This window comes from Ambystoma mexicanum, chromosome 3q (genome assembly GCF_040938575.1).
Source record: "Ambystoma mexicanum isolate Mex_15411 chromosome 3q, UKY_AmexF1_1, whole genome shotgun sequence".
Taxonomy (NCBI): Eukaryota; Metazoa; Chordata; class Amphibia; order Caudata; family Ambystomatidae; genus Ambystoma; species Ambystoma mexicanum.
The window spans coordinates 879,352,912-879,369,525 of record NC_090926.1 but is presented as its reverse complement, the minus strand read 5'-3'; the positions used below and the strand labels follow the sequence as shown (position 1 = coordinate 879,369,525).

The 16,614-nt window shown below is 44.2% G+C and overlaps 1 protein-coding gene and 1 pseudogene across 2 annotated transcripts in view; one reads left to right on the top strand and one right to left on the bottom strand.

Annotated features, from left to right (window-relative positions):
- Positions 1–16,614, bottom strand: part of TEX2 (testis expressed 2) — a 1,181,730-nt gene that overhangs the window by 627,243 nt on the left and 537,873 nt on the right. For both annotated transcript variants that reach the window (XM_069654999.1, XM_069655000.1), the window contains exon 4: positions 9,590–9,935. In XM_069654999.1, the coding sequence (XP_069511100.1) occupies positions 9,590–9,935 (346 nt within the window). The remainder of the gene's footprint in view (positions 1–9,589; positions 9,936–16,614) is intronic.
- On the top strand, positions 4,778–6,152 carry LOC138583075 (tryptophan--tRNA ligase, cytoplasmic pseudogene; annotated as a pseudogene).

The window sequence follows — 16,614 nt, the reverse complement described above, 5'->3', positions numbered from 1 at the left end:
CAGGTTGAGAGAGTGATAGTCGAGTCAAATGCTCCGAGTTCTACCTCGGATGGGCGGTCAGAGAGGTGAAGGTGGCAATCACCCGTGAGTTGGACACAGGACGGTGAACTTTACTTTGGACATTATGACACAGTTTCATTAGCAAGTTTTGTTGAGACAGGGGAGCCCCTCTTAGAGTTAGGGATAGCTAGGTTTTCCTCCAACTTCCCCCCGCACTTTATGATTTAATAAAAGTCTTTCACAATCATCATTGTGTCTGTCTCTTACTCCTAGACCCTCAGAGCTGACAATGGTATTATAGAGCTGCATAAACTGCATCTGGGCACAGATGTTTATCAATTGACGATCAGTATGCTGTAGAGAAATCTGGAGAACAGTAACATTATTGGAAAAGGAGTTTTGAGAGTCTTCCAGAATAGGATTAAAGAGTCAATTGTTCTGAGAGTAATTGGGAGCGTATTCTACAGGCAGGGGCTGAGGAACGAGAAAGGCTGGTCTCCTTTGTGAATATAGCGAGTTTTGTGTCCGAAGGTGTTGGTGTGAAGATCAACAGAGAGAGCAGGTTGGATGGTAACATTGAATCTTATTGGCTAAATATGGTGGGGCCAGGCCGTAGATGCATTTAAAGATCAAACATAAAATCTTGAACACTATTCATTGCCTAAACCGTAGCCAATGAAGAGATCTGCTGAACTGTGAGAAATGGGAAAACATCAGCAGGTAAATCTGACGACTGCCTTTTGGTTAGCCTTTAATCGAGAAAGTTGTTTTGCTGTGTTACCTGCTAAAATGACATTGGAGTAATCAAGTTTAGAATTGTTCAAAGCCAAAGCGCTGACCACTGCTGGTCTGTCAGCAATGGGAATAAAAGGGAGACCAGAGCGAAGGAGGCAAAAGTGGAAATCATAGATTTGACTAACTTGACTGGGTTTCACAACCCAAGTTGGATTGCCAATAACATCCTACATGTTTTCCCTTGTGTGCAAAGGAGATTGAGAGTTCAAAAAGGGGAGAGGGAAGTAGCCATCTTAAAGTGTAATTTTACAAATGTTTGGGACCAAAGAAGGTGAGCTCTGCTTTGGAGGGGTTGGGTTGAAACCTATTCAAGATCCTCCATTGTCTTACTTCAGATGCAGTCAGCAAATCTCTGTAGAGAATCAGTAGAGTTTTTAACATGCTTATGGATCTTTCAAAGCTAGGAGAGGCACCCCTACACCTCAGGGAGGTTCCATGTTCGCTGGCCAGGCTCACATGGGGAGCTTTAAACTGATTACAGATTTTGAAGACAGTGAGGCATTGGTCTCTCTGGCTCTTGAGCTGCCCGCATGGATGGGTCGAAGGAGAGATTGGCATTGTATGATACTCTACATGTATGATCGCATTGAAATGACACTTTTTGGCAGAGATGACTCATACTAGAACATAATATTTAGCAGTCATATGTGGAATGTGGGGCAATGCGTGATTCAATACGTCAGGAAATATGTGATTTCTAGCACAAGGGCTGAATTTGGCATGGAGCTCACCAGACTAATAGGGAGACAGTTCACTGAAGTGTGCAGCTACATGGTTTGCAGTCACTCTTTTTGGTAGGGAAACCGTGACCGGTCTTGAAATATAGGTTAACCTGCTGATCTGTCTGAAAAAGCAACAAACATATACATCACCTGGAGTCATGCTAACAGTGCTGAAAAGCTCAAACACACAACATTTGGCATGGTTCACTGCTCATCAGAGGGCTGCCCGCTACTGAGATCTCTTGACCATTTGCTTGAGGAACGTTGGCATGCCTTGCTGTGCCCTCTGTGAGAAACCTGAGGGTGTTCTCACTAATAAACCCAGGGGATCCTTTGTTCAGGTGGCCTGTGGAGGGTCATCGCTCTTGGATCCCAACCCTGGGGGCAATCAAGCGAGAAAGGATCACCTGGGCTTGGGGACTTGAGGGGGAGAACCCCCAAAAGGTGAGACGTGGTATAACACACTCTTCTTTCAGGGTATCCCACAATCCCCAAAACATTTATGGGATATTGTTATTCCCATCCCATTAATCCCAGGAAACCCAAGAAACGTCCCCAATTTAGAAGTGGAGTGAGAAAAACAAAATACCAAAGCGAGACACGGCATCCCTCCTTTTCTAGTAATGACCTAACCGACCTTTCCTCAACCTTCATAGGCTGTTGCCAAAGGTTTCCTTTTATTTCCCCTTCTGTATACCACTTCGGTATTGGGAAGAGGCGATCAAAAGTTACACACTAACATGCTATATTGTACTCTAAGCCAAGCCCCAAATATTGAGATTGCTAAAAAAGGACTATATATCCCAGAAGCCTATGAAGACTGGGAAGAGGAAGCAAGAGTGGTGTAGATTACAAGGTCAGGCAATTAAAGGTAATTGGCGTCAACCGATTGTAGTAAAACAATATAAAAACCCCTATCAGTGGCATAGGAAGGAGGAAGCTGTGACAGAGATACACATGCAGAGACGGGGGAAACCTGTGTAGAGAAGCAAGAAGACGAGAAGAGGTTATGTTATGTTAGGTTAGGTACATTTCTTGAGCGCACGTCCACCCTAGGGTATCTTGGCACTAGAGAGATGGGCAGTATTCAAACAGGAAAACCAGGAGGAAGAAACTACGATCACCTAGAAGAGTACTGTTTTTATCGCTTTTCTAAAAGCCAGATAGTTCAACAGTTTCTTAATTGAGAGCGGCAGCTCATTCCATAAATTGGCAGCCGCAAAAGAGAAAGCACACCCTCCAATCCTCGTACGTCGAAACATGGGTACGGTAAGTAGTACCAAAGCTGAATTACCGGGGGACGAAGGTGCCCAGTGATCATAGGGAGCACCTTCTTCAAAACCTTCAACTGGTAGTGGCCTGCTTGGCAGACAGCCACGACTTGGTTGACCATAGACAGTGAAGCTGAAAGAATTACCCCTAGGCTTTTCACTTTACTAACCGGGGTGGGAAGGGGACCGAGAGTGGAAGGCCAGAAAGAAGAAACCCAAAGTGAAGAATCAGGGGGACACCCCACCACCAGAACCTCCGTCTTGTCTCTGTTCAGTTTGAGCCAATTGTGGTCCATCCACTCACCAACGGTGGCCAGGCATCTCCGTAGGCACGACATCTCAGCCTGATCCCGATCTAAACGGTTCAGTATTTAAATGTCGTCAGCGTAGGAGTAGCACTTGAGACCGTAGGAGCGGATCAGACACACAAGGGCCCAAATGTAGATGTTGAATAGAATCGGAGACCAAGATGAGCCCTGCGGGACACCACAGCTAAGATGGCAAGGGGCAGTTAAAAAAGGTGGCATAGAGAGTCTGTGTGCGATCCACCAGGAATGAAGTGAACCAGGCTAGTACCTGACCAGATATTCCTATCTGGGCAAGACGAGACAGCAGATTGGGGTGGTCGACTCTGTCGAATGCCGCTGATACATCTAACAGAATGAGGGCGCCCACCCCACCAGCCTGGCCATGTCATCCTGGACGGAGACCAGCATACTCTCAGTGCCTCTGCCAGGTCTAAAGCCAGCCTGTGCAGGGTCAAGCATGTGGGAGGTTTCCATAAAAGATGAAAGTAGGGGTGAGACCAGAGATTCAAGTAGTTTAGTCACAAAAGGAAACAGATGGGACGAAAGTTAGCTAAGACAGTAGGGTCGAGTGAAGGCTTTTTAAGAAGCGGGATGACCGTAGCAGATTTTAGCTCGGGAGGGACAACCCCGGATTGACATGAGTCATTCACAGCTGATGTGAGTGCTTCTAAGAGCTCAGGCACGATTTTCTTCATAATATCTACCGGAATAGCATCCGATGGTGAGCAGGATTTAATCCTTTGAATGGCTGCTAAGACTACTACTTCTGTGAACGTCGGAAAGGTGGACCATTTTGTAGAGCTTACTGGGTATGTAAAATGAGAAGTAGACTTTATTTTACTACAAGACATGGCTGCAGATTTAGCAATATTCGTCCGGATATCATTCATTTTAGTGATAGAAAAGTGTGATAGATCATCGCAATAGTTCTTGTGTAGGCTTAACCCTTGATATGAGAGAATCAGAGGATGACAATGATTTAACAATAGAGAACAGGGCTTTAGGTTGACATAAAGCTACTTCGATGTTAAGAGAAAAATACAATGTTTTTGCAGCTTTAATGTCTGCCAGGTAAGTAGCAAGGCATGATTTATATATTTCTCTAAGAAGAGGATTGTAGAAGCTACGCCACTTGCGTTCCATCTGTCTAACTTAAGGGGTGCTGCTGCGAGCCGGTCTGCACATGGCTGAGCGGTGAGACACTAGGGGACTGCAGAGGAAGGTGGTCCAGGGTGGTGGAGCATGGAAGCAGGAGCTCTTGGGACAAAGATAAAGTAGACGGAAGGAGGCGAGTTGAAGTCAAGTCCTTACACCCAAAACAGACCGCTGTGAGGCACTGGAGTGTCCGAGTATCTGATGGATAGAGGAAGGATCCCTGGGGACATTCTCTGAAGTTCGAGGCAAGCGCAGTCTTTAAAGGGGAGCCGGTGAGTGTAGTAGGCTGAGAAAACCCCTTTGACTTTAAACCGCGAGAGTAAGGAAAGAACTCCCATTATTATGTTAAAACATGTATACCTGTTGCAGTGCTGATGCAATGCAGCGTGCGATTGCTGCATCCGATCAGCGGTGACTACTTCTCTGTGATGCAGTTTGTACATATGTTTTGACCTGACATTTTATTTAGAGGACCCCATTTTTGATTTTGGAGGAGAAAAATTGTTTGCACTGCTAAAGGCATAACATGGCAGAATCTTGGAACAGTGAATTGAGTGCCTCTACACCACTAGAACTATTTGAAAGAGTGAATGCACAAGGAGATAAGGTTCTGACACTCAAGGCAGATAAAGCAGTAAGGGATGAGGTGGATGCAGCCATCCAGCTACTATTGGCCTTGAAAGTGGATTATAAGAAGGTGACTGGGCAGGACAACAAACCTAGCTCTCCACCAGCAGATGTGCCCTCAACAACCAACAATGGTCCAGTTGCCGATGATGCCAATGACTTTGTGGACCCATGGACCGTGCAGACGGGCAGTGCTAAAGGGGTCAACTATGAAACTCCTAGTGCGATTCGGTAGCAGTAAAATTGACCTGGAGTTGATAGATCGGATTGAGAGGGTCACAGGACAAAGACCACATCACTTTCTTCGCCGGGGGATCGTTTTTTCTCACAGAGATTTGAACCAGGTCCTTGATACGAAAATAAGAAACCTTTCTACCATTACACAGGACCTTCCTGCACGTCGGTCACCTGATTCCTTTTATTTTTACGAAGTGGTTACAAGAGGTGTTTAATATCCCATTGGTCATTCAAATGACTGATGAGAAATACCTTTATAAAGACTTGACAAGCGAGACAGCGCACCAGTTTGCCATAGAAAATGCCAAAGATAACATCGCCTTTGGTTTTGATGTTAATAAAACATTAATTTTCTACGATCTAGAATACATTGGGATGAGCGCTGATTTCTACAGGAATGTGGTTAAAGTTCTGAAACATGTGATTTACAACCAGGTGAAGGGGATATTTGGCTTTACAGACAGTGACCGTATTGGAAAAATCAGATTTCCTGCTGTCGAGGCTGCTCCGTCTTCCAGCAACTCCTTCCCCAACATCTTCAGAGACAGAAAGGACATTCAGTGCCTCAATTCCATGTGCCATTGATCAGGATCCATACTTCAGAATGACCAGAGATGTGGCATCTCGGCTTGGATATCCTAAACCTGTTTTTCTCCATTCAACCTTCTTCCCCGCTCTGCAGGGGGCCCAGACCAAAATTAATACAATTGACCCCCAACTCCTCCATCTCCCTCACGGAACCCCCCCCCCAAGCAGATGAAGTCAAAGATAAATAAACATGCGTTCTCTTGATGATGACGATAAACTCGAGCAAATTAAGCAGGATTACACAAGTGGCGCACTGCTAACGGGGGAACTGAAGAAGATCCTCATCAACACATTGCAACCCTTAATATCTGCACACCAGGAAAAAAGTAAACGGGTCACAGACGAAATGGTGAAACAGTTCTTCACGCCAAGAAAACTGTCCTTCGACTTTTAATAATGTTGGATGCTGTCCTATTATCACTTATTTAAATGAACATGTAATATATGAATGGAAAAAGACAGTACATTTTGCCCATATCTGAACATGTTCTACTCAGTAACCTTTCAAAATCAACAATGTGCCATCAAGCAAGAAGAAATGTACCAGAGGTTATATATTGATATGAAATCTTAAAATGTATGTGCAAGCAATCTATATTAGCAAACTGGTCAAATTGATTTATTTCTGGGTTAGGTATATGGTTGACAGTTGAGGAGCGTATTCTTATATCGGCAAAGGTCCCAGTTTGACATTCCATTCCAAGCCAATCTGGCTGATGCTAAACTGAAGCCATGTCCATTTGTAACTCCAGCTATAAATGTGCATTTCTTTGCATGATCATTTGGGAAATAATTTAGACTTTAAGACTGTTGTTTTAATGGCTTCAGAAATTAACATGAAGAAATGTGGGAACACTACTTTGGCTACTGAATGAGATATGAAATACTGTGTCTATTGTTTCGCAATTATAATAAACATTAATGAGCAGCAGTTTAGAGGGGCCTGAGTGCAGGTAATCCGTAAACCTCTTGTTTTGCTCTCTATGTAAGCTGTGGCACTGATGAATCTTTTAAGCCACAGTTTTGGGCATTTTATGGCAAATCCTAACATTGGAGAACTGTCCAGGATCAGCCACACATCCAAACACTTTGCCAGACTTTAGTCATGTTCATACCATGACTTATTTCAAAGGAATTACAAGCTTGTAAAAGAGTCATTAGTTCAACCATAAGATATTAAAATGTATTACCCTAAGAAAATTTAAAAAACAAGTATACATTGTAATAGAGCGATTGTGTGTCCAAGATAACAGAGACCGTCTTCCAAAGGCTCTGTGTATTATAAACGTTTCCCTTTGTCAAACAATTAACACATACTGAAGTGGTTGTGTGGGAGGAACGGTACTGGAGGACGTTACTTGTTAAAGGATACATTGTGAGGGCTACAAGAAAGGAAACCCTTTATCGCATATGATCATGAAGGGAAGTAAGCAACTTTAAATGCTGAACTGAACGAAAGTAAACCAATTGAATTTGAATCTCGAATTGAACAAAAATATAGCAAGTAATTTTGAATCTTTAATTTTAAAAAAAAAGTGAATGATGCCCCTTTTGTACATTAAATTGAAGGAAGTAAAACAAGTAAAATAGAACAGTGAAATGAATTTAAAAAAGTCCAATGCAAATTAATAATACAATGTCACATTGTGGTCCTGTATAGAATTATACGCATTTGAAAGTCTCCGTGGACTATAAAAAGCATTGCGACGGCAGGGGCGCTGTGCGCGACTGAAATAGGAGCGAAATCGAAATCACTAAAGGAGCTCCACAACGTCAGGGGAGCCGAGTAAAAATGAAATAGGAGTAAACTTGAAAATGACCAAGAAGAGGCCATACGAATAGGAGAACGTGAGTAAGTCTGAAGAAGGCGTGTTAAAGTGAACTTTGAACTAAAAGAGAGGTTGTTGGACTTGGCAAAAATTTGCAAGTAAAAGTGGAAAGGTGTTAAATTGAAAGAAAGTGAAATAATAGAAGATACCAAAGGAGGGGTGAAACTAAACCCCAGGGGCCCGAGATACATGACCAGTAATGGGTGGCACATGCGGTCTGAAAACTGCACCACGACCCAGGGAGACCCACCAAGTAGGTAACCTGTGAAATACCTTCAAGTAGCGGTTTGCAGTATGGGGAAATGAACCCCGCATGGAGAATGTGAAATTAATTAGAATTGAACTTTGAGTAAAAAAGATTTGAAAGTAAACTTTGTAAAACCAAGAGGATTTGATACCAAGTGGCTCTGAGTCTGGGAGAAAGGGAACCCGGAGAAGCCCGTCAGAAGCTATTGTGAACTTTTGAACATTTTCGAACTTTGATAAATACAAGTGTCCTAAATTTGGGGAAGGGAGCTGTGGCAAAGCTCCAGTGCCATCCTATTACTTTTACACACTATTTGCATTTGTTAATTTCCCCTGCACATTCCACAGAGAGAGGGCAAGCATAGGTTTGACACAGACAGCCTTTTTGTTTTGACTGACAGACTCAGACTATTCTTTTATTTTACTGGTTGAGATTACTCCCATTTAGAAATAGGACTAGTTCGGTATTATCCCATCCCATTTAACCAACTAACGTTTTTTTTTAACTTATATCTTTTGTGTCTGTGTCTATCTCGATACCATGCCTGTCTCATACCTCCCAGCAACACTTGTGTCTCGTCGTTAATGGTGCCCACTGTGATGAAAGCTTGACAAGCAACACCTGCACAACGTGCTGCAGCATATACTACAGCCACTCCAGCCGCTCCATGCGTGCAGATGGTGTGAGACATATAGAAAAGGAAGATTTCAATGTTGTGGAGCAAACCAAAAACTGTCAAACTTCAGGAGTGTCCAATTATAAGGCATTGACCGCTTCCTCAAAGAATGAATGAATGACAAAGGGCTCCCCTAAATGCTTGTTCAACAGTGCTTACCTGTCTATCTGCCTTACGGCGCTATACAGAAGAACTGATATTTGTGTTTCAAACTCAATAACAATAACCCATTCTTTTGAACACACAGAATAGAAAAACAAGAAAACAAATCATTGGCAAAGCCAACATATTAGGCTTCTCGAAATGCAGACAAGACCCCCATAATTATATTACAACCTTTACATATTACAATTTTCTACAAAAAATGTATAGCATGCTGCTACTAATATTTACCTTTTCTATACAAAAGAATAACAATTGGACACGCTTATAGTTCAACCCAGCGGTGTGTGGTGTGATGCTGTATTGTTTCAAAATCAAATGGCACATTTCTTTAAAAGGTTTTTATTACACACGGAGCTGCTTGATAGTTACAATTAACCTATTACATTTCAGAAAGATGTTTTTAGGCAGAAATGGGTTTTCTGCATCACTTTAATGTGACAAAAATTAAGATAGCACATAGGTTCAATACATCACCTTTTGAGTAACTCTTTTGTAGGCAGAAACGGCCTTTTTAAATCGCTTTTCTGAGAGAAGGATTTAGATAACAGAGAATGGGCAACTGGTCAGGATAGTGGCATATGTCTAGACCTGTACAAACGCCAGAAAGAAAGGCCAATAATACACAGTGTGTATAACAACTGCTAGTGCCATCACTATGATCATTCTCGAACAATGAGCAACTTGCCTGCTATTTGCACGTTCTGACTGTCTGGCAGAAATAGCACTCAGACAATAGCACAGAATATGCATAACACTTCAGATTGTATTGCATGCCCACATGAATGGATATTTAATGCGCAGTATTCTATAAGAGTGTTTGCCAACATGAAGCTGGCATTGATGTGTGTATCCAATGTGTGCATGTGAACAGAGCACACAAACATGTTACCTTCTTTAGAAGAGAAATAAAAAGTTCTGGAAGAATGTTTGGATTCACACGACATTGGCGCTATCCAGAGAATACATTACCTTGTTTAGGTGGCAGTAGACTTGCGGCCTTCTTGACTTCGGACTTGGCCCTGGAGGCCAGAAGAAACCTCCTGAACCAGTCCTCCTTCTCGCGTCCCGTCCTTCCAAAGAGATAAAGCACTTGCTCCTTCTGGCCACCGGGCTTCCCTCCTTCTGGCAAAGGCGCGCTCTTCTTGCACTCTTCAACTGCAAGGTCGCCTCTTTCTGCAGGTGGCTTTTCTTCCAAGCTCTCTTTATCTGTCTGGGCCTTGGACATGAAGTCATCTTGCCTTCCCAATTCAATGCAGATCGGGTACTTTTTATTCCACACCCGCTTTCGAGCCAAACTCCTGGGAACGAGATACACCTGAAAAATGCAATGCTTAGTTATAAGAGGCAAAACGAACAGAAAACAGTATGCACTGCAGTTCATGCTAAAAAAAACAGGCTGTAACAGAATTATAAAGGCACAGGTCTAACATGCCTGCTCGCCATCCTTTCATTAATCAAAGATAATATTGATGATGAACAGTTGACATTTACAGACAGTTTTTATTCATTCAGAACTTCATGTAGCGATTTAGTGCAGATTGCATTGGCACGCATGTTCTTTTGTAGTGCCAGGTTAGTGCTTTGTACCTCTACCGTTGTCTGCAGTACTAGTTTATGTTAGTGAGATGCTACTAAAGTTTCTGTACAATGGTTAGTATTATGGGGCACTGGGGGTAGGATATCAAATTGTGGGGTCAGAGAGCAAGACGACCCACAAATGCAGTAGTTAAAGAAGACCAAAGTGCCTGCATCCTATGTCTGAATTTCAACTGCTCCTTGACTGCAGTTCCCTTCCTTCATCTTCGTCATTCGGTCCAATCTGGAAGTGTGCTGGAGTTTTGGGTGGTTAGTTTCTGATCATCGGAAAGGTTTGGGTGTGGAAGATCTCATAGTAAATCGAATTCTCCTCATCTGTTGGCGATCGACGTCTTTGCATCCTGTGGTAACCAATGTCATTTGAAGGTTTGACAGAGTATCAAATGTTATTTAATAATTGTTCCTTATTACAAATTATTAAATAGCTTTTGGGAAATCAACAAGTTCACTTGAACGCACCACCATACTTATTTTCAAGATATATGAAAACTTTACAAGAGGCAAAAATAATGTAAAAGGCAGTTTCAGTAGGGATACTACATAGTTAATATATGCATCTGTTCCGTTGGTAGCCCTCAGAGAGGGAAGAGGAAAAATATGCTATTAAAGAGACCGAGGGCAGCACCCAATTCAACAGAAAGAGGGGAAAAGGGACCAGAGCAGAGCTGACATGCAAATGAAAAATAGCCCCAAAAAACAAAATCGGCAGGGAAGCAGGGGAAGGGCAGAGGCAATATTCACAAAGTACAAAATGCTATACAAATTCACCATAATGTAGCTCAAGGAAAGCTTATGAAAAACACGAGACGACCAACACATAAATTACTTTTTCTCTACTTGACATATTGTACCTATCGTGAATGCAATTGTCAATCATACGTCTCGTGTTGCTATTTTGCCTGCTACTTCAAGTACTCAACATAAACAATTCTTTGACAAAGTGTACATTTGAAGAGACTGAAGAGGCATTTCAAGCATGGAAACCAAAAGAGACTGTGGAAGAGGCAAAGACCGCACTAGATTCAGTCTTAAGAGACATCAGACCACTGGGCTCACTGCTAGAAGACACCAACATCACGGAATACCAAAGGCCCACAAAATATTGCTTACCTTCCCTCATGTCTTGTAACCATTCAAACGTGGATGACAAGTGCCTGCTTAAGGCTTTACCCCACCAAGACTAAGAACTCCTGGGCCACCGCTCCAAGCAGGAACCCACTCAACAGTGGGTAGATGAATAGCACTTGGACGGGTTCAACCCTTTCCTCACCCACTTGGTAACAACCCTTGGCTTCATTGTGAATATAAATCTATCAGCCCAACATCTCATCAAGAACAAAGGCTCAAATGGATTAGTGTTCGATATCTCTATGTAACATGATCCCCATTCAGGCATTTACCTGACTCCTGGTGTGTTCTCCAGTTCTGGTGGCGTGAGTGGTGCTTAGGGGGTCGGGGGCATGGGCTGCATCTTCCTCGCGGCAGAAGGATGGGATGCAACACACGTCCAATGACACCAGCAACATGGGCACTGCATAGTCGATGGCTATGCACAGCTGCGGGGCTCCACCATCGGCCTTCCGGGCATGCACACTAACTCACATGCTCTGGTGGGTGGCCAACACTGGTAATAGCCTCCCTCCCATTCTGCAGTCTACTTCAGGGGCAGCCCGGGAAAAGGACATTGTGTCTCAACCTTTTTGTGGTTGGCCCGATGCTGTGCCATGCCCTTGCTCCCGGAGCAGTTCTTTTGCCTGCCTTTTACCCCCCAGACTTCCCTTTTCTGCCATGCCCTATGTCCTCCTGTCTGCCTGCCCTTTCCCTTCCCGTCTTGATTCTGGCTCAGGTCCTTCTGGCTGTTTCCGTGACTCCTTGCCCTGCCTCCTGGTGCCTGTTGTGGGAACTCTTCCATCTTGTACACAGACCTTACTATCACTGTTGATCCAAACAGGCAGCAGCTGTCCATCTCAGTGAGTCTTCACTGTCCTTACTCCACCTTAATGGTGGACGGCTACTGATTGTGGGGTAGGGAACGAGTCACTAACATACACCTGTGTCCATAATTGGGGTTTGTTGATAGTTACTTCCTGCTTGTTCACCCACCACCCTGGACCACGACATCAACCTTAACCCTGCCCTGCCAAGTCACTCACAGGTACGTGCCAACAGCAGGACACACTCATTGACACTCTACTCCACAAGATCAAGCCTTTTCACCTACCATAGGACTTCCAAGTGCCGGTGCAGGCCCTAACGATCTTGCAGATCGTGTCTCCATCGTGTCTCGTCTCGCCCTTGTCTCAATCTTGTCTCAGGAGGATAGCTCAGGGGCAACGTGCTCACCTTGGAAGAAAGACAACACAGAGCACCACAGGTACGATCCCCGGGTCCGTGCTTAGAAACCTCTGGGTATTAAGCACGTTATAAATAACCCATCATATCATCATATCATATCTACAGCGGTAACACTCTCCTCGTAGGGCTTCTGGCTGCTGATCTGGCCATCCTCAAAGCGGCCCACCATGCTGTGGCTAGCTTCATTACTTGCTTTAGGAAATTCAACCACATCACTCCCATCTATCGTGAATTACACTGGCTCCCCATGCCAGCTAGGATCTGGCTCAAAACTGTGTGCCTCACCTACAAGGCAACCACCACCGATATGCTGGCCTACTTGATGACAAAACTAAAAGCAATGTGCATCAGACAATAATTTTGCAGTAGGAGCATCCCCATACCGAAACTAGACTGGTTCGCAAGGCTGTGCTTTGGTCCTCTGGAACTCCACCCGGTGGCTATCCTGACTGCTCAAAGTCTCCTTCAGTTTAGGGAAGAAGTGAAGACCTGGCCCTTCCAACATCACCTTGGTGTATCCTAGTTTCCGACTATCTGTACATTGAAATGTGATAGTTATTACTAATGTTTGCTTGATGACTTGTTAAAATCTTGTGACCAATGTTTTGCTCAATGACCTTTACAGCGCTCTGTTACTCCTGAGCTAGGTTTGCGCTGCAAAACGATACAATAGTAATACAAATGTAATACAAATATAATCAGACCAGAAGGAAGAAATCTTCAAGGGTCATAGCATGAAAACCATCTTACTGCTTCCCTTTATCTATCAGGCCGACTACAGCATCTTTTTATGGGTGAATCTTAATGAAAGTCTACCTTCCTAGTTGCTGGGGTGAAGCAGATCCGATTCTATGTCAGATCCTTTGTGACAGCACCAAATCACTTCTTCTATTTTATATTGTAGAAGGTCAGACGGTCCAGCAGAGGGAAGGTGAGTTTAAAGGCAGAGGACAGCAGAGATATCTGCTAGAACAAGCAGCACCTATAGGGTATAGCAAAGATGAAGGCCATGAATCTCTGAGAAGGTGTCAAACAAAATCACGAAGAGTTTAATTGGCTTTATCTCTCTATTCAAGCTTGAATTTGAAATATAGTGACTCAAAATGAACCCATTGAATGTCTGACACACAGCGACTGCTGCGTGGGTTTTTCTTTGCAGGCCTTTACAATACACAAATGTAGCCGTGCAGCATATAGAAGGAGCGAGGGGGCTTGGAGAGTCGCCAGAAGGAAGAAGTGGTGTGAGAAACTCATGGTGAGAACAAGCAAGACAGACAAGTGGTCACCGTTCAAGGGTGTTTATTGAACATTGAATTTTGTATGCAGGGTGGAAAAATGCCTATTCTAATGGTGTTGCTTCAAATCAAAAAGGGGCTATACTAAGAAACCTATTGCCAAACCTCACAACTAATACAAAAATGGGTGTGGGATAGTTCTAAAGAAAAGAAATAAGTGTTCTTAAATGATAAGTCAGGATGCGGTAGCCGGGGTCTTCTTTCCCCACATTTGGGACACAGGATAAGATGGGAGCTTGGAGCACAGTACAGTCTCGGCCTTGTCCAGCGTAAGACAACAGTTCCAATGGTAGTTCTTTGGACCGCCAATGGCCAAGCCTTGTTTCCTGTGAAAGTCTCTTGCCTTCGGGGCCTGATGTGTTCAAATACCAAAACAAAAAAAAGTTCCTTTAACAAATTAAAGTTTGTTTCCTGCGTTCACTGCGTGACTGGGTCACCCCTGGGTCTCCCTCTTCTGAGTGCAACCCTTCTGAAATGTAATTCAAGGTTCAGATAGGGTGATGATTTCACCGCTGGTTCCCCCTCTTCTGGGCTGACCATTAACGTATCGTATTTCACAATGTATCACAGTTCTTTTCTTAATGAAATTTTGGATAATAGCTGTAAGAGCCCTCCCAGTCTTAGACGTGCAATTTAGAATAATTGAGACACACCCCTGACGGGGAATGAGGCTAAGAGAACAGGTTGCGAGAGTCCAAAAAATCTTTTATATAATTGGCATCCAAAGAACCTCTGCTGCCCGATAGTGCTCTGACAAATATCTCGATTACATCACATTATAAAGAGAAAAATCGTCATAGGTGACGCAATTAACATAGGGTACTAATTCGGCACATGATTGGACAGTCATTATAGCACTATATAGGTATGACGACACTGTTTCATCCGGATTGGTTGCTCCTTTGGCGGGAGGGTGAACATCATGTGGTCCGACCGTCAATGTCCAGGAGGGGTGAAGGTCAGGTCGCCGCAAAGCGGTGTAGCCACTAACTAACCTAACATTATATATCTTTGTGAAGCATGCACTAAATAATGATCATTGCAACTCTTTTGAACAAATCATTGTGAACTTATGAATTTTATAAATGTATTTACATCATGAATAACATTGGTTTATTCAGAGCATCAGGTTAAGGGTTTTGACCATCGTGATAGCATTGATTGAAGCTAGGGTCTGGACTCGTAAAGAATCTGAGGCACGTTGGAATTTGTTATTAGTGGGAGACAATATACTGCAACTGACGTCTAATGTTAGTTGGGGGCCCGCTAGGTGGGCACCGTGGCAAGGTTGCATATCTAGTACATCAAAAGAATACCTTGCCGGGACACAGGGTTATACTGGCAGTAATTTTCCAATAGCGAGGGTGAGGGGGCATGGACAGATTTGTGGAGATGGATGAGCCGCAGCACTTGGCTCAAGTCGGTTCACACGTGGGGCAGTGATCTCAGAGGAAGAGTGAGATGTTACATTTGTTCTTTGTTGCAATTACCTCCGGCTTCAGCGTGAGAATGGGGTTGCAGAGTTTTCCAGACACAGTGAGAGAAAAGGTGGAGGCCATGTGTGCTGTGTGCGTGGCACCGCATGCTAACGGGAGAGAAGCCTTTTCGTATTATTGCAGTGAGGCCTAGTTACCAAGATGGAGTCAAGGGGGCACAAAAATGGATGCCCTGTGTCCTGCGCAACAGCCCCATCTACGCAAGTGCCAACCGATGCTGCCATCACATAAGGGCGACGGGGCACTCCCCACCATTGGAGGCACATGGTCCAAGTTTGTACTACGGAAAGGAGGGACGGGGGGCCTACTGGCCCCTCACTCCCACACATAGCTTCCCCCCTGTATCTCTCTCTTCTGGGCTCGGACCCCTCTTGACTGTCAGTTCTTGGGTGATGGTTTCGCCCTGAATCTCCCTCTGTCGGACTCAGACCCCTCTTGCTTTACCAGGATTCAATTCCCTTGGTTTCTCAATGTTCACTTTTACTGGGGGATTCACTTCCCTTTCTGTCACTGCACTTGTAGATCAAAGTCTTTCGATTGTACAGGGATTTTGCTTGAACGTCTGTATGACCACTTTGACCTACTGACCTATTTCGCTGGCTCTCCTATGGCCTTCTGGTACTTGTAGTTTCTATCATATAGGGCTCGACCAGAGTCTTTTGCTCCATCACCCATGGGATGCCAGATTCCCTCTGCTGCTGGTCTCCCCTTTCAAAGAAATGACAGTTCTTAGTCGCTCAAAGTTCATATAGCCACTTGCAACTTTCATTTTATCTTGTTTATCTGGTTCATCCAATACTTAAAACCTTCAGCAGTTGCAAACACAGACCAGACTTTTGTTCATACATCAACTCACCGGCTGTGTCGAGACACTTGTCTCGGCGGCTGCTTTTCCAAGGTTCTGCGATCATCGCTGTCTCCCTTGCTCCTCCCCAACTCGGTCGTTCACCCGGGAGGGGTGCTGGCTTTCTCTGGGCACTTCCGACAAGGACACCAGGTTCCCTGTTAGGCAGCAGTTTAGGGAAATTGGCAGGTTGCAACCAACAGGGATGTTTTGGCTGTGCTTCTTTTGCTGGTTTGACTTGTCGACCAATTTCCTGGCCCTCCAGTCTTGCTCGCCTATTCCCCTTCAGCTTCAGGAAAACTGCTCCACTTTGTGCTCAGCCTTGCTCCTTCAATGCTAGGGAGTGTGGTAGGGATCTTCTGCCGGACTCAGCCTAGCAGCCTCCCTTCAACTCTCCCCAGAGCAATT